Source organism: Pieris brassicae, chromosome 11 (assembly GCF_905147105.1).
Source record: "Pieris brassicae chromosome 11, ilPieBrab1.1, whole genome shotgun sequence".
NCBI lineage: Eukaryota > Metazoa > Arthropoda > Insecta > Lepidoptera > Pieridae > Pieris > Pieris brassicae.
In genome coordinates, this window is record NC_059675.1 from 2779889 (window position 1) to 2804915 (window position 25027).

The 25027-nt window shown below is 31.5% G+C and overlaps 1 protein-coding gene across 2 annotated transcripts; it reads left to right on the forward strand.

The window, feature by feature from the left end:
• The first annotated feature begins 96 nt into the window (after nt 1–96).
• LOC123716413 (dolichyl-diphosphooligosaccharide--protein glycosyltransferase subunit 4) lies at nt 97–1036 on the forward strand. Of its 2 annotated transcripts, none has more exons than XM_045672146.1 (3): nt 97–204; nt 565–679; nt 966–1036. In XM_045672146.1, the coding sequence occupies exon 2, from the start codon at nt 573–575 to the stop codon at nt 675–677; it is 105 nt and encodes a 34-aa protein (XP_045528102.1). In that variant the 5' UTR covers nt 97–204; nt 565–572; the 3' UTR covers nt 678–679; nt 966–1036. The 2 variants fall into 2 exon arrangements, with proteins under 2 accessions (XP_045528102.1, XP_045528103.1); XM_045672147.1 differs by lacking the exon at nt 97–204 and adding an exon at nt 346–429.
• Nucleotides 1037–25027: the final 23991 nt, after the last annotated feature.

Consider the following 25027-nt stretch of genomic DNA (forward strand, 5'->3'; position numbering starts at 1 on the left):
AAAGTGTTTTACGCTGTTGATATTTTTAATAATTTAGCAGCTGATATTTTTTTCAGTATTGTCTATAAAAGACATTACTAGCACAGAATAGAGTGACGTGTATAATAGGCAGGCCACAAAATTAAAAAAAAAAAGAGTGACGTGGTCGTTTATTGTCTAAACACCGTACATTTTTATTATTAAATAAATTTAAATACCAATATTGTAAGTAATATTTATATTATTTATATAAAATCTTAGAACAATAGGTTTTATTAAAATTGCATTTGTACTTTTGAATATTTTATCGGATTTGATTATTAAAAATTTAGGTTTGGAAAGAACGCCTTAAATATTTCTTGTCGTTTACTCTGACACTGATCTGACTCTGATGACTGATCTAGAACTGAACCTTTACTAGTTTGGTATAACTGTTTAATGTTTGCTGAGGTTATTCTTTTTTATTTTAAACAGACTTTATACTCCTTTATGTTCTACCAACTAAAAACTTCTGCATTATTTAAAAATTTATTCCTAAAAAACTATTTTCAATTATATTTGACTTATATTGTTCTCTAATTTCAGATATAACAATGATTACTGATATCCAGCTTGCAGTGTTTTCAAATATTTTAGGTGTATCCATATTCCTCCTAGTTATACTTTACCACTATATCAACGCAAACAGCAGCAAATAAAGGTATATATTTTTCTCAATCAAAATCTGAATGAAGTTGTGGGAGTGGCTTTTATATGTGTGTGGTCCTACTTTTTATTTAATTATGTACACTTTTTAAATTATTTTCAATGAAGTATTAATAAATAAAGAAATAAATACCAACCTCTAGTAACAGATTTGTACCTACAGCAATAATCAGTGTGAATTTTTAATATGGTGCTAAGATCTAAGATCACATACAAGAATGCTCAGAATTGAAATTTAAATAACTAGTAAAATAAACAATTAATTATTTTGTTTGTTTCAGATATTGCACCTAATTGTCCAATTATGTTACTAAAATATGTTGTAAGATGTAAATAAATTATCTAAAACATTTTTGTTTTTTTAATTAACATAGTTCTCTTAATTATTTACTGAGTAAATTTTTAATTATACTACTAACTAACAAATTTACTAAACATAATATAGTTAATCAGTAGTTTAACGTGTAAAGACTACACAAGACACTTTACCTTGTCAACATATTTAGACAGAAATTAATGGTATGATTAGACTAAGGCTCAGTATGGCATTTGAGTAGGTTATAATATTAAAAAAAAGATTTGTTTAGGGATCCCGTTATATGAGAAATAGTAACAATACTATGTTATTTTTGTTAAATCAATATTTTACTATTATTTACTGCTTCTGTCAAAAGTAAGTTGTTTTGTTATAAACCGACAACCAAAAGAATTTAAAACGATTCATCAATGTACCAATAGATGGCGTTAAATTCAATTTATTGAATAAAAAGCGGTTATAATATTTTAAGAAATTTCTTTCCATTTAACCGTGTTATGTGGTAGTTAAAATAAGAAATTAATATATGTAAGATAAAATATATCTATATAAAGTAAAGACAGTAATTTAAAATCGAATCTAATACGGTCATTATTATTTGGTGTTATAGCGTGAATTAGTAGTGAAACTTCCTAAATTGCTTTTTATTACAGATATTATTGCCACTGGGTGTAATTTATCGCTTCAATAGTTTTATTTCGCCTTAGGGAGCGATTATCGGCAGCTTATATCATCTGTAATACTTAGAAAAATTTCTGGCTATTGATATCACAAAGGAATAATTCTCGCTGAGTATAATAGTTATGGATGAAAACTATCGAAATTACGAGACAGTTACTTATTCCTTAAAATATATTAAGCATGTAGGTATTCTAAAATGCAGCAATGTGGAATGCAGTTTCACAATTTTTTATAAGTTATACTACTAGCTATCTCACGGCATTAGAAAAGTACTTGGATGAGGTTTTAAGAATGGCGCCTAATTTCTAAGGACCGAGCTCAGTCTGAGCTTCCATACCTCGACAATTTTAGTTAAAACGATTGTAATGTGTCTCAGCAGTAGGGTCTGGTTAAGTATTATTACAAAATAGATAGATTTGATTTAGAAATAGCAAAAGAAACCATATCGGTATCGCCGTATCCTCAAATTTACAATTATTTAACAAACTTAGATTGGTTACACTGTTTATACACCTTCCAATATGATATTTGTAAATGTGCTTTAACGAAACATTTTGTACTACATTCAAATGAACGCCATGCCATTACCCGGCCATTTTTCGTCTGCAATACAAGTATTTTTGCTGCATTTTGGTATCCATAATGACTGGAGCACGCTCTCCTGACTTTTAATTAAGACCAAGACTTGTTTATTATCTTTTTGCTAGCGCTATGTCGGTCTCGTGACGGTTTTTTAAGCGGGCGAATTAAAGAAATTAAAATGTTCGCCATTTTAAGGGGAAGTGGTCGGAAATTGAAATAATTAAGAGCTTGTATATTATTTGAAACTCATTTCAGTGCTTCATTAATGGTTACGTTAACTGGAATTGTTGTTGGGGTTAAACAAAATACATAACATAAATTGGGCGATTATTTTTCTGCGTTATCTAACTTAAATATTGAAAAAAATGGAATGCCTTTTTAAAGTTAAACTATTAGATTTTAGACTTACGTGTGATAAACGCGAATATATTAACTTTTAACGTCTTGTTGTCTCTGAAACTGACTCTTTATAGAAGTTTGATTTAAAAGGTATAAATTTGATGTACTAAGTGCAATAAATTTTAAAGCTATTTTAATATAGATTACAGAATGTGCTCAAGAAATACGTACGCAGAAATCTTAGTATTATAGTATAAATGAAGGTCCAAAGGAAGGACGATAATGTTTATTAATTTTTAAACATAAGTAAGTTGCGGAATTCAGTCACCAAGAGCACAACGTCCTTCATTCAGTTCCTAAGCGAAACAGTCCAAATATTTGATAATTTTAGATTTATTGCCATTTAAAAGAAATAAAGCACAGGAAACCGATAAACCGATTATTCGAATTGAACGTTAATTTATCATATTTGCTTCTTAATATTAATTTGTAAGAAACTAATGAACTTTTTATGTCTGTTATTGAACAAACCTCGTACTGATAATCTATATTACGTGATGATCCGATATGTAACAAGGTGGCACTTCAATAGACTGTTGAGTCCAAAGTCCAGATTTTGTACTTAAAAACGGAGCTACACAAATAAAAATCTTAACAATCCGTCAAGGTATGGCGTGTTCAGAGGGCGGATAGTTGGCGGTTTGTTTATGACAGTTTGCGAGGCGTCCTGAGGGAAATTAGAGGATATAGGCGATATCGTGAGGAAGCACGCAATTTTGAAGTTTTCCAACGACGCGGACGGCTGTAGTTTTATAGCTGTTTGAAATTTTAAAACAGGAGGCTTTACAGACATGAGCAGGTTGTACTATATATTTCTATGCGCTACTATTTGTAGATCTAACTATAAGTTGGTATTTAGAGTTTTTGCATGCACAAATTTTAGTAGCCGTGCCTTTGCCATCTTTGAAAAATGCTTGATATTTATTAATTTCCTATTCCTTGATTAATTTCCTATAAGCTTACGCACAAAGCTTACTTAAGGATAATATTGATTAATAAATATCTTCAAAACTGTTCAGTATTTCTTGCATCATCAGTGAAGTGGTTCGGTTTTTTAACTATCAAAATGTTGACGAACGATATAACAAAACTTGTAATTTTTTTATAAGCAGTGAGTAATTTAAATTATTATTCTATTTTGTCGGATTGAAAGTTGTTGTTGTACACGTTGTAATAACTAGACGACTTGTTTTATTGAAATGAAATATTAATGTGTATTTTGTCATTTTCAAATTTGCTCATTATACCTATAATCATATATAACATTGATCTATTTTATAAATAATAACATAGAAATCCAAAGTATTAATGAAAAATAAGTCTTAGTTGATATAGAGCGTAATTTTAAATCATTGTTTTAAGTATTTCTGGAATTAAATAAATCGATTTGTTAGATAAATATCTATATATTGCGGAAACCCAATTATTTAAAAACGGTGCAATAAAGCCTTTCTTAAATTCCGATTATTTCTTTAGTGAACGTATTTAAGTTTTTACTAAACGAATTTACCGTTTTTTTTTAAATTGATATCTGATTTGGTTTATGACTATGGTAATACTAACAGGCTTCATACATAACTTACATTATAGGCTTAACTCGACCCAGGCCGACCTGTTTTCGTACCGTACGTCTGTTTAATATTTCAGAAGATTGCACTGACTGTATGGAATATAAATTGTGTCCAGCAGCCCTTAACTGCGTTGTAAATGAAACTGTTAAAGCTGAGAAGACGTTTCGTGAATCATTTTGTGAATTAATGGGACGAATATAGATTAATTAATGGGACGAGCTTTAAGTTCCCACACGAAAACAACTATTTATTATTATTATTTGAGCTTATTGCCTTCATATAGACTAATCATTGGCCTTTTTAATGGAATTTCTCTCATAACTTGATAAAAGTAGGCAAAATTATTGTACGGTTCCTGGGTCATCGGAGTGTTTTATAATATATAAATAATAGAGAATATCATATATATAAAATTATCTCTCGCGTATAACAATAGAATATAGGCGAATTAATGAAATGTTAATTGCAGTGTAAGGCATGTATGCAATGTAACTTGTTTGTTGAAGAGAGTGCCTGCGTCTGGGCGTAACTCCGACGATACTATATAAAACTAAGAAAGCCTGAGTGTGCGAAGTGTATAGCCTTGGCTCCTACAATTATTATTATGGTATTGTCTTTGGTTAACATAGCTTTTACACATTGAAAGAAAACATTTTTTTCTGCAAAAACCTGTCATCTTTTAGTCGATACCAACTCCGGGGAAATAAATACAGATAACACAACTTTCTCTACAGCTGTGATACTTTTGACATTCAACACTTTTGTCTTCAGTCACCTTGACCACGCACGCTGTAAAGCACGCGAAACGTCGGAAAATTTAAAATTATGTAAATTATTATAAGTATATAATAATACTTTAGCTTTAATCCGGGAGAAAAATTGTTTTCTTTCAATTATTATTATGTTAAGTCTACGTTAATTCACGTGTTCCTCCCATGGTTCTTACCCTTTGTGTGTGTAGTTAAGCTTTATTGTCAACATATGCCCTGGCAACTTACTTTAGCAAACTTTTATTTAGTTTTAAGCATAACTTTAAGTGGTCAAATAGTAGTTTGCCATGTAATAAAATCTATAATTAGACTTAAACACATACATTTAATTCAAATCTAAGTATGTTTTGTAAGTAAATATTGCATTTTAGTTTATATTGTCTCGTTTGTGTCAGGTTTGCTGCTCAATGTGGCTGCTCAATGTAATAAATGGAAAGGGGATGTCCAGAAATTTGACGTTTTACCAGATCAGTGTGGTGAAATCCGGAAAAATCGTGTTCTTCGTGGGCCTGTAGCCAACGTGTTTGATTACAAGTAGTTGGCTGTGTTTTTTAATCTAGTAAGTGTCATATCAACAAAAGTCAATAGATTTTTATAGAAATGGTATCTGACAAGCGTTTTATGCTCTAAATTATGTTGTCTGCGACTTCAGATATATGATAATTATGGTTTGGTACTGTTAAGATAAACCATCAAAAAATCATTATTAATATACAGTCAAAATCTGTTATAACGACATCGAAGGGACTACTTATAGTTAAGAAAAACACTTTTTGAACGGATTAAAGCTATGTATTATTATTAAAACTTATAATTTTTTACATAATTCTAAATTTTAAATTAATTCACCGTGACCACGCACGCTGAAAAGCACGCGAAACGTCGGTAAAAAATTTAAAATTTAGAATTATTTAAATAATTATAAGTTTTAATAATAATACATAACTTTAATCCGTTCAAAAAGTGTTTTTCTTAATGTGTAAAAGCTATTTTAACAAAAGACAATACTGACTACTTATAGTTGTTATTAAGCACCTAATTCTTTTACACGCAGGGAATTTTGTTTTTGGTAAATATTACCAGTATGTTATTTTAAACGAAGTCTTCGGTTTTGACTGTAAACTAAAAGTCGTGTTACACTACTTGTAACTCAAGAACGTCTGAAACGATTTGAACTGAATCACTTAACCGAACATTGAAAGATCTACGCAATGCAACTCGAGATGTTTTGGAGGCGCAATGATTTTACCGTCTGTCGATTTCCTCCAAACATTGCCAGTAATTCCAAGAGCATCTGCTGCCAACGAAATAAACGCTTGCCTCAAATCATCGAATCTATGGCGCTATGTAAGAAACTTCAGCTGATCATAAACATGAGAGTTTCATTGCTGAACGATACATTTGCTGAAAATTTATTTGAAAAATTGCTAACTATCGGTAATGTTCAAGCACCTTTCGACGAATCTAGCGGATTGATTTAATTTCTTTAGAATATCTGTAGCTATGTCTCATCGAAATATGAACTCATCAACAAAGTAGTCCCTAACATCATAACTCAAAAATAATCAGCGGCTGAGTGAGCGAGCAATTTTGGCGGCTAAGAATAAAGATGTCTTAAACTACACAATTGAGAATGAGATCATTGGGACACTGCATTCTTTCAAAACTATTTACTGTGTAACAAATGAAGATGCAGTCACTTAAGTATCCAAATGAATTTTCTAAAGTCTTTGCATGTGCTTGGCATTTAAGGCTAAAGTTAGCTCTTTAGAAATCATACTTCGGAAAATGAACCAACCAAAACTGTGCCACGGAACGCGTTTGGTGGTAAGTAAATTGATGAATAATGTGTTTTACGCGACGATACTCAAAGGAAAGTTCGAAGGTCAGGAAGTACTCATTCCGAGGATCCCGATGGTCTCAACCGATTTCCCGTTAATTTTAAACGACTTGAAATTTCGTTCCGTCTTGTAGTCGCTATGACTATTAACAAATCACTAGGCCAATCTTTTAAATTTTGTGGTCTGAATCTAGAAAATCCATGTCTTCCCATGGTCAATAATCTTTGGCATGTTCACGGGTAGGAAGACCATCTGGGTTATTGGTTCTTGCGCGTGATAATACAATTTATATTACAATTACAAGTACATTTTTTGATAATACAACAAAAAACGTCTTCTATGACAAGGTGCTTCACTGAAGATTGCAACCTGTACACCAAAATACCTGGCGAAAAAAGACTCATTCAAATACTTATTTTTTTTATTATTTATATTTATTATTTTAAAAAAATGAACTTAATACAATAAAAAAACCTGTTAATTTCTTGCTTCTAAGGCGGAACAAAATTCGCCAGTTAGTTAGTTTATAAATTTAAGTTACATATGAAATGGCGTTATTTTTAGACATGGCTTTCTGTGCAGATTTAAGAAGTTTCTTTAACGCATAAAAAATACATTTCACATGCTTTAGAAATGTTATTCATTCAGTAAGTAAACATTTTCTTTATATTGCATATTTTGAACTTCAGATGGGCATAGCAGAACATATACCGGCAGTATTATTACACCAAGGTATATTCTCACAGCAGCCAGCTGTGTCAATGACACAAATATAGCCAGTGTTTGGATAGGCGAATATGATCTGAGTAGAGATATAGATCTGGAGATACGGTATAATCTATCTGAAATAGATGCAGAAATATCGTCTTACTGTTATTTTTAAAAGGCCGGCAACGCACTCGCGAGGCATTAAGAGATATACCTTAATATCAGGTTAGCCTCTTGCATGATTTCCTCCTGATCTATAAAAAAATTCTTAGTGTCACTGCTATTTAATACTTTCTGAATTCATTCATTCATTTGACAAATCACACTAAATAAAACTAAACTAGGAAACTTTTCTTTAAAGAAGGTACTACTATGAGAAAATATTATCTTTTTCATTTATTTAGAATATTTTCCCCCTATTATTAATTTGTACGTTATGGAATATTGTAAGTACATTTTGACATTAAAATACTTTAATATTCTAAAAAAAAATATGTACTCTATAATATTATTACAGTAAAAAAGCGAAACAAAAATTAATTTAAGGTTCTCACATGCTATTATTACAGGATGTGATCGTAGAGAAAATTATACCACACGAAGGATTTAGATTTCTTCAGCTTAGGTACGACATGCCGTAATCATTTCTAATAATCGGCAATTTTTTTACCCAACTAGTATTTTACGCAGGCTTTCTTAAGTTTGTTTATAATTTCACATTGGCAACATTTGTCTATGACTTTAGTTTGTTTGCGACTCTCTTCCCTGACGACGTAGGACCAATGGACTTTCTGTACCATGTTCTTATTTAACACTCGCTTGAACGGTAAAGAAATACATCGTGAGGGAATCATGCCTGAGACCCAAAAAGTCGACGACGTGTGTGAGGCACAGATCACTACCTAAAAACTAATCACGATAACAGATGTAGCAATCAGAGAAATTTTGTTTGGTAAGTCATGTCCGTTGCAAACGGCTTTGGCAGAAATCAGCCACAGGACCAACAACTTAGTAGTCATTCTCGTTTAAGGCAGAGGTTCATTAAAACGATCTTAGGCCATTGAAATGTTTCTAAGGAAAAAAAATGTTTTTATATACCTACTGTCTGCCTCAAACCGCAACTATCTGCAGTGGAAAACGCTAACCGCAAATCTAATGAAATAATAATTATTATTCGATATTAGTATTATGTATAACTGCGGTATAGTCCCAAGTAAGCATAGATTACACAATAATACACTATCTTGTTCAATTCACTCCTAGAAAAAGCAATTTAGGTGCTTCTTATTAAAATTCAACTACGGATGATTATTTTATTCAGGAGGAGACGCGCTTTGCCTATCGAAATTAGCACCATTCAGATTGGTTCAACAATCTTCCGTTAACGATCGGGTGGGGAGCGCCCAACACCGTTCCACTCAAATCCTATCTTCATGGTTTCAATGATACAACGTGCAATTATTTATAAAGAAATGAGGAGAGTTAAGCTGGTTAGCGTTGTTCTAGTCTAAAAGGCTAACTCTCCACAATTTCGAATTTGTATTTGTGTATTTTTCTAATTTATTTATTAGGCTCATAGATTGTATTGCTTTTGCTATTTAGGTCAAAGATTTTGCAAGGATTGCGTACGGTGTTCGGTACAGATCACCACTAGGCTGTTAAGAAAAATAATGGAGAGAACAGATTTTCATTTAGACTTTTAAATTTAGAATAAAATATAGTTTGCATTATGGAGTGTTACATAAGAGTTAATGTTTTCAGATATTAAAAATATTTTTTTTTGCGCTAGGGATTTAAATGATAATACAAACCTGGATCCTGGAAGCCTACTTCTTACGCGTTCCATCTATGGACTGATTCCATTATATGTTCAGTATGGAATTTTATCGCAAGAAATCGGAAAACAACATTTATACAGATGTTACTCAATATATGTCTTGTATTCTAAATACTTTACGGGAGTTAGACTAACAATATTAGTTGGTAAAATATTTTTTGGTATATGCTCATTTTCCATATTATTAAACCTATTAAATTAATAAAAGGTTGAATTATACTATGTTAAACTTAAAAATCTTCTATATTGTCTATTATTCACCATAAGTAATTAAAAATAATATTTCAATCAAATCTATTTATTCATAACTAAAGTATTTATTAAATACTATGATCTTAAATTTTTATACCTATTCTAGAACTGTATAGAAAATACGTTATTGAATTTATGATTTAAAAAAAGGCGCGGAGCTTTAAAATATAATTTATGCTTCACAACACTTACGTGCATGAATCGTAAATATTGGACGTACAAATAGACATGTCAGAACCGCGAAATAGACGTAAAAATATCAATATATTTACTCTTCAATCGACATCGTTCTCTTTGATGTGACTTTATGACATATTTGATCAATAAAGGATGTTTTAATATAGTTATACCATCTATACGAACATCAATCAAAGCTTACATGATAGTAAAAAAACTGTGGTAGTATTTTTTTAAAATATATGACTATAAAATATATACAAATCTAGTCCGGTTTTGATTTGACGCATTATCAGTTGTAATCTGTGGTAAAAGACTCGTTTTCTGTATTTAATTTAGTGTCGTAAAATAGTGCAATAATCCCACACATTAATAGTTAATCAAGAGTATACAAATAATTTTTGTGAGAGCTACATCAGTACAGTGTTCGATTATAGCTGTATTTTAAATTAAAATTATTACAATTATAACGTGACATAAACATCAGTTTTCCTCAATATTGAACAAAGTTAACAGCAAATGAAGGGAAGTAATTATTTGCTACCAACACGGATTTAATTTCGCGGCTCGCAATAAAGGGAGTAATTAATCGTCTGTAATGATTTTTTCAGAAATTAAAATGGCCACCAATATGTAGCGGTTGGCGGGAATTCGTTTTGTGACATTTCTGTTTTAACGTATTGTTTATTTGTTTGTTAAATTATTACACGCTAAACCGGTTTTTGTTAACGAAATAAAAAAATAATTATTCTAATATATAAATGTAATACAAGATATGAAAGTTGATAAATCTTTAAATATTAATTTCTCTGTCATAAGTATCGGTTATATGTCAAAGGCAAGAACCTATCCAAGATTTAACCAATAATTTTCTTAAGGCGTATCGTGCTAGTAAATATCTTCTCCTGTACGTTATAACTTAAATAATATTTTTAATTCACTGAGATTTGTAAAGAAGTACCGCAAAGAGGATTCAATGATCAAAAGTAAGATATAAAACCTTTGCGGTAAACGAAATGGAATCGTATTAGGATTTCCGGCTGTGTATAACGTCACGAGAATCATCCGCGAATCTCAATTCGCTCGTCTCGGGCACATTTCGCCTGCCTAGTGCCTGCCTACTCGCAATATCGCTGCGATACTTGCTTACGGCTTATGCCTTAAGTTGTAAGGTATTTAATTTATCCTATTTTAACATACTTCAATAATCTTTACAAGAACAACTTTGCTAAATTTATAACAGGTTTTTAATATACATTGCACTATTTAATGTGGATCATAAATCAGTTACGTTACAATACATATGTGTAAGTTATATAGCTTACGCACGTTGCACAATGGACCTATTGAAAGTCTAAGTGCGGAAACTGTGTCCACAAACCGACTTATATAGCTTATAAAAATCTTCGAATATTCAATAATGCACATCCTACTTAATTTAATAAAAATAAATCAGTGGCGCTACAACCTTTTTAGGTCTGGGCCATATATTTCTGTATCTGTTTCATGATCATTTGTTAATCTAATAGGAAAATAGGTGATCAGCCTCCTTTGCCTGACGCACGCCGTCGACTTCTTGGGTCCAAGGCAAGCCGGTTTTCTTACGATGTTTTCCTTCACAATTCGAGCGAATGTTAAATGCGCACATAGAAAGAAAATCCTAAAGGTTCCTTTAAAATTATAAGAATAAGGAATAAAAAATACTACTTCGATACTTTAGAAATCTTATATTAATACTATATATGCTATCTCGCCCTTACAACTTAATTAGAATAATTGAAGAAAATATTGATATATTTATTACATCATCATCATGCTCTTAATGAGGTTTAATTATCTATTTAGGATTAGTTTTACTTTTTTTTGTTATTTATTTTATGATTGCTTGTTTGTTTTCCCTTGCCAGCTTGCTTATGTTCTAATATAATTGATGTATGTGTGTAAAATTTGTGTTTTTTTTTTTGTATAATTTTATGCACGTTGTTTTAGAACTTATAAATAAAAACATACGAAAAATAGATAACTGTTAGTCAATGTCCATGTGACTTAGGTATATTTCATAATTGCTAGTTCGTATTTCAAGTACATACGCTATCGCTGAAGCCTTGCACGTATTGTAGGCGAAGTGAGCCCCGGATATGAGGTAGCGGCGGATATTGCACTACTCGCAGGTACATTCAGTTTCAGTGTAAACTGCCCGCATTTGGTTATGAATGCAACGCCCTCCCCGCGTACACCCGCCCGATACACCCTTTGTCGTTTTATTCCACCGATACTTGTCGTCTATATTCTGAATAGTTAAGTATTTGAAAGTATTTAATGAAATTTTACGCCATTTTATTCAAAAGAAGGTATATCCATAGATATCCTAATGCATTTCCATTAATGCCTCTAATGGCCTCTAGGCCCACCAGACAAACGCTACAGAGGCAGACCCTACGCTCGATGGGATTATGACATCTAAAAATTCGCGGGTTCCCAATGGATCCAAATAGGTCGGGATAAGGATTGCAAGCTTTGCAGGAGGCTTTTTACCGGAGATGGTTACTTATACATACTAACTGAAAAATATATTTATTAACAAATATCTAGATAATAAGTGTATCAGGAAATACATTTATCAGGAAATAATTTGATCAGGAAATAAATTAAGGCTTAAAATAAAAATGTAACAGATTATTATGTACAAGAAATGACAACGAACTGTTTAAAAGTAATTTATGAAGTACACAGATAGAAAATAAATATTTGTGAAATTTTACTGAATATATTTTGATTTAATGAAAATTGAATTTTTGATAATGTTGTACTCGTTATTATAGGACATAAGCGTATCATTTAGTTGTGAGATGAGTTATTTGTTTAAATGTCATATAGATAAGAAAAAGGTTGATTAATCAATTATTAGAATTCGTTAGTCAAACACAAAATATTTATAATGGAGCCGCAGCACAATTTGAATCATAAATGTCATGGGAACCTATCAACGCTGTTTTAACAACAAAAATGGATTTTTATAACACCCACTAAAACTTTTTTATGGTTGGCAACACTCGTAAAAGGTATAAATAAAATATAACGTGGTAACTGACAGGGCTGGGTATGCAATAATTTCTACGTTTTTGGCGATCCGAGAGGTTGCCGTTCTGATTATAATTTATAGCACTAAAGCGGGTCATCCCGGTTTTGCTTACATTATGACAATAAAAACTTATATTATTTTAAATAAGGCTTTTATAATATACTGTATTATAGACTGAATAGTATAGCACTAGAATTCGTTGTACTAATAAAGAAAATAATTTCACTAAAGTGAATTTTATAATTTATTGTATACAATAACAAATAAATTATTTATAATGGCCGGCCAAGCAATCGCGAGCCCTCTGGCATTGAGCGGTATTATTTAACATCAGATGAGTCATACCCGCTTAATGTTCTGTAAAAAATAACATTTAATTTATTCTTTAATATATTTTTAAGCCTCTTTAAACCATTACTAGTGTACTCCTCAGAAACACATTTATTATTATTACAAGATGACAATAAACAGACGACTACCAAAAATAATATACGTATGGACAAGGTCTTTGGGCATAAACTCATAAATACTGTCATAAAATTGTTTGGCCTGTTCCGTAATCAGATCATGCCCCGGTCCCTGATAAAAACTCAGTACAATCGTAAACCGTTGATAAAGAACTTATTGGAAAACAAGGTTTAATTGTCAGCAGTAAAGGATACAATAAAATAAATCTGATAGTAAAACTGTTGTAATCGTAAAAACAATTTATTCTGACAAACATCTTACAGTGTTGCTAGTAAACTTTATTTATATAAAAGACAGCTTACAGCCGTGACGAAACACATAAAAAAATAAAGAAAAGGTTGAACAAGAAAATATAATAAATATATTTTAGGAGTTAATAATTTTACATATTCATATTATTAATAATAATTTGCCTTCGAGTTTTATAAAGATCTATAATAAAATATACATATCCAAAATGCTCTAAAAATCCTCATATTCATTGGTCTTAAGAGTGTTAAGTATCAGTTTATTTATATACAAGAGTTACAAAAACACACAAGGAGCCATACATGTTCTGTAACCTATTGATGTCAATATAAAATCAATGATATTTTTAGATATTATTTTTGAACAAATTTGAAGGCTTCAGTTTGAGCAATGGGTTTCTAATATTAGTATTTCTCGTTGAAAATGTGTTCATTCAACCACAACGGAGTGCGGTTACGTAGTTTCCGCTAAGAGCTTGAGTAGTTTCGGCAATTCACCTTGTATCCCGAAATGGATACTGGCCATTTTGACCTGGCTTTTAACCATGTCGCTATAGGACTGTTTCATTCATAAAACTAATTTTAACGAGCTAAGTTGTAAAATCTCTTGATCGTAAAACTTATAAGTTGTTTACAGATTCTTTTAGGTCTAAATTTTTAATGCATCTCATTAAAAAATTGTCTTATATGTCTGCAATTCGAAGTGAAACTTTTGAGACAGTAATTTATATATAAAAAAAAGAGATAAAATATAATATATCAATCGTAGTACAGTTTCATAGATAACAAAAGTACTATTGTTCTGTTACCAACATTTGGAATCAATATTTAGTCAGGCAACTGTCTTTTAGGCAATCACTTAATCAGTCGCTTCCACTTCTTACTGCAGTCTCAATAGTAGATATTATGTGCTATATTATGTACGTGTAATTTTTTGGAACCGACCTCGGTCTCCAACGGTTTTTTTCCTTTTCTTTCACAATGATGATAATGATACGTTAATTGTTAATTTGTAGGGCGTCTACTAAAGTGCAGCATACAAAGGTGTGTCTAAGATCGATGGATGTATCATAGAGAAGAAAAGACGCGAATAAAAATAATTAAGGTAAAAAATATAATAAAAACATATAAATGGAACAGAGGAAGGAGAAGAATAGGGGGAAAACCTACTAAACTGGTACCCAAATACAGCAAACGATGAAGAGGAAGACAACTTAGAAGGTGGGAAGACCAAATTAATGAAACATCAGGTGGTACATGACAGAGAATGGCACAGTGCAAAAAGTAATGGGGGTATTTGGGGGAGGCCTTTGCCAAAAAAGGGCACACATATACACTAGAAGAGGTTTTAAATGGATATGTGTTTAAATGTAAATGTATCTGAATTAAATGCTATTATTTTTATTATTACAAACTAGCTTAGTGAAATTAAAATATATTCCATCTAAGCCACTCTTAAGGCATTTTTTGCCGCGCACCACCACTATGTCGAACCAGTCTTCAAGAAAAGAGCGTACTAATTCTTAATAGGCTGTCAATGTGAGTGTATCAGGTCAGGAAAATAAAATAGATATTTTTACCGCTTAATCTCTTTAATTAATGAAACAATTATTTCAAATTAATTGCGGCAGAAGATGAGCAAAAATAGTCGAGTTTGACGTGATACATTAAGTAGTTGCGTCAGATTCCTGAACAATAACACCGAGATGATTTGTCTTACTGTGAATTGCTTGCTTAATTTTAAGTTACCCCCTTTTAAATAGGTATCCCTGTATTTAGCATATCGAAATTGTAATATTGGAAACGCTTACAGGACCATCTTTTTTTGCATAAATCAATATTTTTTCATAATATCTTCTTGTATAGAAATTCTTATTACCTGTAGTTTGACCTAAGCTAATCTATATGGAATCGTAAAGAATTGCTTAATTGCTTAAAGAGTTATATTTCTACTCAATATGTAGGGCACTCTCAAAAGTAATGTATTCCAAATATCGAGCCCATAGTTACGAAAGGTACAACATTAAATATTAGAAATATATATAACGTGAGCAATCTTCAAAGAAATTGCCTAAAATTTGCTGTGAATATGATACAAAAGGTTGTTAATATTGTTACGAGCTAGGGGATCGGATAGAAAATGCCGTAGATTTATTCAAGGGTTTATTTCTTGGTAAATCAATGAGGAATTTATGGGCACAAATTAATTGCAGAGATGCACTTATAACACACAAAAACAATCACATATTACTTAACTTATACACACTTCACACAGTACTTCACTTGTAATCACTTTATCGTTTAGGTGTTCCTCTCGTGTTATCGCATTCAAAACTAAAGGTCGCGTTTCGGTTCGCTTATATATCCCTGGGAATAATTCTAAACAATATTCGAGAACTCTCTAGGCGGGATTTCTACTGAGTAGCGATTGTACAATTTTAGAAAGTGCGCACTCTTTGCCTCTTTTGCACATTGCTCCGTCCTTGTCGTACGGCGTTCTAGAGTGCTCAGTTTAGTTTCGAGAAATTTCTGATCTTCTCTCTTTCTCTCTCTCGTATCATTTCGTCCTTGTCTGACACCTAGAAAGTTTGGTCTCGAATAATCCTTCATCAAAGGGGTATACCTAGGCCTGAAAACGGGTCTCTTGAACACTGCACCACTCTACTACACATGTTCTGAAACCGACTGAAAAAAGGTTTCAGCTTCCTGAAAACTAGGGTAACATTATGGAAATTACAATTTTCTAATATGTGATTGACCCTCTCCTGAAACGGTCAGAAATCAAAGTTCTGCTGAAAAGTTCTCTAACTAGTGGAAAAAATCTAGAAGCATTGCAGTCGACCCGTATTCGTAACAATATAAAAATCAACAAAATCTTATTGAGTAATGATAATACATACATATTTTATCTAATACCATTATGTAGTATGGAATTAGTCAGAGAGAATTTAAATAAATCATCGAGCCTAGACTTTCCTATTATTGGCTACATAGATGGCAATACATTTTATTTATGTTATATTTTGTGTATATATTATTTTATGGTCTTGATTAAGCTTAAAAGCAACTTCAGCCATAATCTCCGTTAACGTAGGTATAATAGTTATATAATATAGTTGTTTGATTAAGACAAATAGTAAAGCTAACTTTGTAATTGGAAGGAAATTAGTTTAGTTGTTCAATTATCTAAATCTAATCATTGTCTATTAATAATAAAATACTTGATACTGGCAACGGAAAGGCATTATGCAAATAAAATCTATACTTACAAATCAGCCTTGGTTAATAGTTTAAAAGTTAATCTAACTTGTTTTTAAATTAATTAATTTAAACTGCTATATGTGTAATTGATATTCCTAAACGTATTTAGTAAACTTGCTGTCAATATCTCTCTATTGGGATTCCGAATGTTGGTAAGGGAACGATATGTAGGAAGATACAGCACACACATGACAACAGATCGTTGAGATAATTAAATAATTTTTTTAAGGTTTGCATAGAACAATGGCAAAAGTTACAAAGTTATATTAATGAATATGGTACATATTGGAAAATCAATCGAAAATTAGGGCTAAGAATTGAGTCCATTGTGTCCAATCTAATACGTTTTTGTCATACGAAGTCTACATGAATTAAAGTATTCGATTTTTATTATAATTTATGTATAATTGTATAAAACAATCAGAAGTCTAGGTTTTAGGCGTCTAAAGACAACTCTTTGATTCACTTTTGTGATCCTTACTCAATAGTGAGGATCAAAGATACTTTACTTCAACCTTTTGTAGTGTAAGCGCTTTTATGTTATATCTAGTTGCGCTAAAAACTGCAGAGACACGTGAAAACGCCAAAAATAAACAGGTTAGAGTATGAAAAGAGTTCTGCTAACGAGACCAGAACCGAGTGCATCGGATCGCGGTCTCAAAGGGGATCCTACCATGGAGCTGATATGAGTTTATCTCGCAATATACAGGTGACTTTTAAAGATACTTATTTATATTTATTTAGGTTTTTCTGTTATTTAATTCGTGACAAATAAGTTAAGTTATACCATTATAAAATACACTTATATTATAAAGGTATGTTTGTTTGTTTTTGTTGCTATTTCTATTTGCGACGACGTTGTTTGGCGTATTCGCTACAATGAAGAACTTTATATCATCCTTGCCGACCAACCATCGTCCAATTCATAAAATGAAACAGTCTCCAGAGCTTGGAACAACAACAACGAACGGTGGACCAAAGAACCCCAAGGTCCTTACTGAACTCACAACCTGGTGGCAAGAGAAAACCCGGTAGATCGATGTTGCGATGGCGAAAACTTGAGGTGGCTAAGGCCCACAAGGTCTACAGGCCCTTATAGCCATTGATGATGGTGTTTCTTTGGTTAAATTCGCCAATCACAGAAATTTCTTGATGAATTATTATAAGGTTTTTTGTTCGTCTATTTATCGTGAAATGCTGCTGCTATATATAACTTAAATACCATTACGCAACAACCAATAGGAGCAGAGCCTCAATAAGAAATTTTGGAAAACGAGAAAGTGTTTATGTGATTTTTTTTCGATTTACTAACAAATTAATATTCATTTCATTTGTCTTTGATAAATTAAACATTATTTTAAATACAATACTCTCTGTTACTCTTAAAAATCTTGTGATTTGATTAGTGTTTCCTCTATAACCTTTTTTATAATAAGCAACATGAAGTTAATCCTTATCTAAGTTTTGGTTGGTTGTTGGTTTAAATTTTTATTAATTTTAAATGGCCGTCACTGTACTGAACGGACCATAGTTATGATATTCTGTGAACAGACAGACACGACCGTACATGGACTGATAACTAGAAAATTATACACTTATTAACATTCATTGACTTATATAATTAATTGTAGGATTTTCAATATTGTAAAAATATCTTGAAAAAGTTCTTTGTAACTATTTAACTTTCTTTCTTAAATAAATAATGTGATTTTCTACACAAGGACAGTAGTACGGCTGTGTATAGCTTAAGACACGACGCTGCCGAGGATCTCAGATACAGGCGGTACTTAGCGATAATCTCCTATATTCGTATGTTAGGGTTGTCGATTAATTAATCCGTATTTATTATACTGCATTTAGTTTACGAGAGTACCATTGATCCAGGCCATGATTGCTACATAACAACAACGAGTTACTTAAATTATGCATAAAAACATTAATACCTGTGAAGAAGTTGTAATCTGTACGTTTCGTTCCCTATTACAATGCCGTTCATGAGTTCCAACCACAGCTAAGAATCGTACTTTACTGGGCAATTGATACTCTTCATTTGGAAATCCGCATGAAGACCAAATTCGTCTACTGTAGGGCACCAAAAATTAATAAAGCGGACGTAGAAATGCATCTGCCCCATGCCCCACTGGGAGGTTTAATATATTTATAATAATATATTAATAATTATTTTAACTTTAATATATATATTATAAATTTTACATACCTACATTATCTAAGCTTATGTGAATGTGGCAACCCTGGTGAAGAGCGCATTAAAAATCTGTGTTGAGTCAACAAGTCTGAGGACGCCAGGCTGATCGTCTACACTCCAACAACATCCCTGACTATAGGTATGCTGACGAGAAAAATTTAGCTTTACACTAAGCACACGCAAGCCCGTGTCAATGTTACTGACTTATATCTGTAAAAAGCTTTTTTAATTAAACATTTTACTCCAATATGGCTTGGCTTTTCAGCATTCAGGATGACAGCACTTAACGTTATAAAATTTACGTTTATAAACGTCTACTGATTATATAACTAATTATACCATTTGTATATATAATACTCGCGTATAACGGACGCAATCTTAAAATTGTTTATGTGTGTCAGACATTATGTAATTAATAAACACGATGTCATGTGTTTGTTATATTGGTAATCCCACACAATATCATAGACATCATACAAGTCGCAATGTGTCAAAGTCAATTTGTCGGTAGTCAATCTATCGTGTACTTCAGTTGCTCTCTGATCGGCGCCTGTGATGGACCTGCGGACCACGATACATACGATGAACTATTTAGATTCCTTTGGAGTCTAGTAATAATAGCTATACCACACAATACATAAAATCCAAAAACTATATTGAAATACAAACAAAATACAGTTACCGGTTATAATGTGATAAAAACGAAATTAGACAAAATTCAGCTACTAAATTTTTAAATGACAATTAAAGCACACATACCTCTTAATTATAAAGCAGATTTTTAATACAATGCTTTGTTCATTACGATACCGGAACAAAGACATTCTAACAAAAGATGGCAGAGTTTCTAATTCTAGCGTTATACATTACGCATATATACTTCAAATACAAATGAAATCACATGTTTATTATTATGATAAACGTTTACCATTTATTAAGCTTAATTATTTGATTAATTGGCATTTCTTAAGTTAAACTTCTTTCATGCGGTAATTATGAGAATTTCAAGAGACTACGACTTGCGATGTTTATAGATAATGTTATTAACAAATGTATTTATAAAACCATATAAAAGAATATCATGAATAAAGTTAAGAGTTGGAAAGTTTTTTCAGCCCACAAGCCAGCTTCAGAGTAATTAATTAAATCTAAAAATCGATTACAAATTTCAAAAGAATCTCGGTCTCGTCTTAAATGCTTCGTTCCATGTCATTAAGTGAAAATTCAGTTTAAAGTTTTTTAATGAACTGAGTATTTAAGAAGTTTGGAGTATTTTTTGAATAAAAAATATTTAACCTACGAATTCATTAGAAAAAAATGTGAATATATAAATATATTTATTTACATTCATGCATTGCTTGAATTACAGCAGATTTGCTTCGTTACTTGAATTATCACCACAATTACGAAGCAAATCTATTTCCATTTTATACTGACCAAGAATTCATATTTTATCAGCTCTGTGGATATTGTACGAACGAGGTGGATATCAGTTCTCGTCCTATGAAGCCATAATTATTGTAATAAATGTATGTTAAAGAGTTAAAGAGACTCCTCCATAGAAACAACTTCACGAATATGAGTGTAGAAGGTTGAGTTTTACATATAATTGTCAGTTGTCACAGATTATTGACTGTCAGGTTGTCATAACATTCCCCTATTGATAACTTTTACTTATAATTACATACTACGCAGTTCGCAAACGTCTGACTTATTAATATCAACTTGTCGCGACCCGACACCGAACCCCTACCGAGGGGACCTCATTCAACAAAAACGGTGATTTGATTGCACTCCCATGCACTACTCTCAGGAGGGATGTATGTGGGTCACCTAAATATTCCCTTGCTAGGGTAAATGAGCCTGTTTACGGGCTAGGTATTATTATTAAAATAAATAAGTATTGTTATTTAAATGTTGGTTCTCTGTGTGTGGTGGTTATCACGATAGTCAGTCCTACTTGGTAATAAAGAAAAAAACATCAGTAATAAAGATATAGACGTTTGCCAAGATGAACCATTTTTAAATGTATACTATATTACAAAGAAAACGCTTGTGTTTCTGTAGCTTGCAAATACAACTATAGTACGTCACTGCCATGAAGGCTACATTGAAAAGACTAAAAATTTAGCGTTGTTTGTCAATAGTTATACATTATGTTAAAGCAGTATACAATGTAAAAAAAAAAAGGGCATCAACATCGTACGCACATATTTTGCCATTAATTAATTTTTTAATGACCATTTAACGTCGTCCAACTTCGTCGGTTTTAAAATTTTAAAATTACTCTAACAAGTGTTATATATTTTTCCATTTATTCTATTATTTAGTTACGACCAATACTCTTCTACAGAAAAAGGAAGTGTGTATTCTTAATTTAATTTTTTCGTCAAACTGGACAGTTAACTTAGGAAAATACCTAGTGTGGCCTAAATACTATTACAATTGAAAACTAACAAAATATCACATTTAAATTTAGAATCTGTTATTTGGTTCATTGTGTTTTCTCATTTTGGCGCAATATTATGCGATATTAAAATGGAGTGTTTAAATTATTTACAATTGAGCAATACTTTAACAAATAATTTGACCGTATTTATGATCAAAGTTCTAAGGAAGCTATCCAATTAGTCGACAGAGTGCAACTATCCGACTTCAGTGTTGGTTTGGTGGGGAAGGAGTGACGGAGCCATACTACTACATACCTGATCAAGACTACCATATAATCACCATACCATTCTTGAGAAGGTACTGAAGCCCCGTAACAACACTATGTTCAATAACCAAGAATGGTCCTTCCAGTAAGACTCGGCGCCGGGTCATAAAGCACGGTCTATGCAGTCTTGGTTTGAAACGAACGTTTCGGACTTCATGATAGCTGAAGATTGGCCCTTGTCTAATCCCGATGTTAATCCACTTGATTATGGATTTATGGTCAGCTTTAGAGACGAGCTAGAGAGGGTACGGCTTGATTATTTGGAGTCCCTGACACAATCCGTACGATTTGAAGTGAAGAATTTTCCCATGGAGTGCGTAGTTCTATTGATATCTGGCCTCAACGTTTAAAGGACTGTATTGCAGCCAATGGACACCACTTCGAATAAGCCTTTTATATTTTAAATTGTTTTATATTTATGTATTAAACTAATACACTGTAAAAGTAATGAATATTATTTGTAATAGATTTTTTTTACTTTTTTTTTCAATATTTATGGCTAGACTAGGTATATATAAAAGGAATAGTCTTAAAAGATAAATTCAACTATAATAAAGTCACGATTCAATGTCAATTGCAATTATTATTCTTAAGAGTTAATTTAAACTAACAAAAAGCTTCATTCAGCGAAAACGAAGTAATTCTTATGCATTAACGTGAGTCCGTTTAAAATGAGTATAAAATGGACTTTAAGCTGTTGAATATATATTATGAACGTGTTTAATATATTTTAAGAGTGCATTTTGTAACGGTTTTTAAATAAATAACCTATCCCGTTAAACAACCCTGAACTTATAAATTATCTCCTTCTGACACAGCTGATGATAAAACATGATCGCTGATATTTATCATGCGATAAAAAAACAACTAACATTTTTTTACAAATGTAAAGAGCAATTGTATCTGTCCTCAATTACATCCAACTTATGGAATAGTTAAATTATTTCACCGTATTAACCAATTTAGCTTTGATCTTTACGGTCAAGTATTTTCAGATCTTCTACAGGGCATTATGCGGGTAAGAAATAATGTAATGTATTTCTTCATATAAAACTGTGGATAAAAAGAATCTCGGAAAACATTAAATGTGAAGAAGGCTTTTGATGTTCTGGTACTTGAGATATTGTAAAGAAACCTGAATATATGATCAATTTTACCGTTCCGACCGATTTCATTTTCCTCGACATTTGAATTAATGTAGATATTTCGTTATTCGACATCACTGAACATTCAGGTATGTTAGGAGAGCTTTGATGTGTTTTGATATAACTGTGATGGCGTTCAATTCTTAAATAATTTTTAGTAAACATTTTGATAGCAATTTTAGTAACAAAGAGCTTTTTGTACCATCACTAGTATTGGTAAGACTGTTTTATTATTCCTTTGACTTTATTTAATGTTGCTTATTTGTATTTCTGAGTATGACAACTTACAGTCAATTAGTATTAAATAGCAATACTATTTGTAAAGGTGCTATGTCAAATTACCCTACCCCATAAGCCATGTAGGTCGTAACCCACTGCAGGGGTCTACAAAACTGCGCAATTGCAGCCTCCACGTGGCATAGTTCGTTCACCCTGAGGTCTTAGATAGCCATCAAACAAATCTAAAGTTTATTCCAACAACATAGAGTCTATTCTTAGTCTATGTGTTTACACCTCGTTTTTATAACCTAACAAAATATCCACTTGATTTGCAATTTGAAACCTTATTTGTGGGCAATAAAAATCAAAACAAAAGTAATTGTAATTTTGTAAAACACGAATGAGTGTTATTGAAATCCTTTTTTCAGTAAATTGTGGATTCAGCCTATAACTTAAATACACACATATATATATATATGTATTTGTTTTAATGTACCCAACATTCATACTTTTAATGTTGATGCCGATGAAATGGTAAAACATTTATATTTAATGGCTTGTATGTAGTATATAGGTGTTTATTAGGGTTGGGTATTTTTAGTAACTGTGTGATGTAGATTATCAAACGAAATAGGATATTTAAGTCCTATGAAAAAAGTTGGGTTTGGTACAAGATCGACTTTAATTAATTAATTTATTTCGTAATGGTACAGCTAAAAATAAATATATATAATAACAAACAATTACACTGAAAATATAGCCAAATATGAAATACATAATACATTTAACTACAAAAAGGCTGTGTTGTGTGATGGTGTAAAAGTGTGAGTAATTACGTGAAGGTGTGTATGTGGGGTATGCTCATGATGCAGGTGAATTTGCGCTATGGATATTCTTAATATATATAATTAACCATATTTCGCGATAGCTTAAACAATTCAAGTATTGGTCGTATGTGCAGGCTGCGGGATACAAAACTGAGTTTTTTTGCATAGTTAGAGAGAATATGAGGAATATAAAACAAAGCACGATTACGAGTCTCGTAGGCAGGAATTACGAACGGAGATTTTTCTAGAAGTTATCTACTTTTTCTTTTTAAACAAAATGTAATCAGTTTTAGGTTTGATAGCCGTTGATCGCATTAACACAGTATATCGCTTTTCTAGTCTACCGTAGCTATAATTATAAATAAAAACTTGGGTTATTGCAATTAATTCTTTGAAACAGTACATTTTTAGTAAGCTTTAGTAATAGAATTATAATTTAAAAAATACTATTTGTGGAAAATACTTTATAAAAATAATCATTTTAATATTTAATTATAACTTTACAAATAAAATAAGAGGAGAAATAGGCTTACCTTTTATTAGTTCATTATTATTAAATAAATGAATAAATTCTATATATGTATAGTGCAGATAATTATTGTTTCGTTTAAGTTAATTTAACAAAAAGATTAACTTTTAACACAGCATAATCTCATGGACGGCAATCATCGTCAGTTCCAATATTTAAATACTTTTAATATATAGTATACATGTAGTAATACATGATAAATTTTACTTTAGGCCATTTCGTGTTATAATTAATAAGAAGATAAAAACAAATTACCTACAGCTTAAAGAACTCTTACTTAAGATGATTGTTAGTATTGTGGCTAAACATTGCTCTCGCATTAACAATAAAAAAGACAGATTGACAGCCCTGACCCACAATATACGGTCCAAAATGTAGTTGAAAGTGCAATGTAGTTGGCAGTGTGGACCGGGCTTTATTTATTGTAACACCAAATAAAATTTATGTGAACTCCGCACGGAAGCCTGTGACAAATTCACTCCTATACATGCGAACACGCCAGCCTTGT

Bases quoted from the DNA above. Each gene is read 5' to 3' on its own strand.
- LOC123716413 (XM_045672146.1), top strand. From the start codon at position 573: ATGATTACTGATATCCAGCTTGCAGTGTTTTCAAATATTTTAGGTGTA.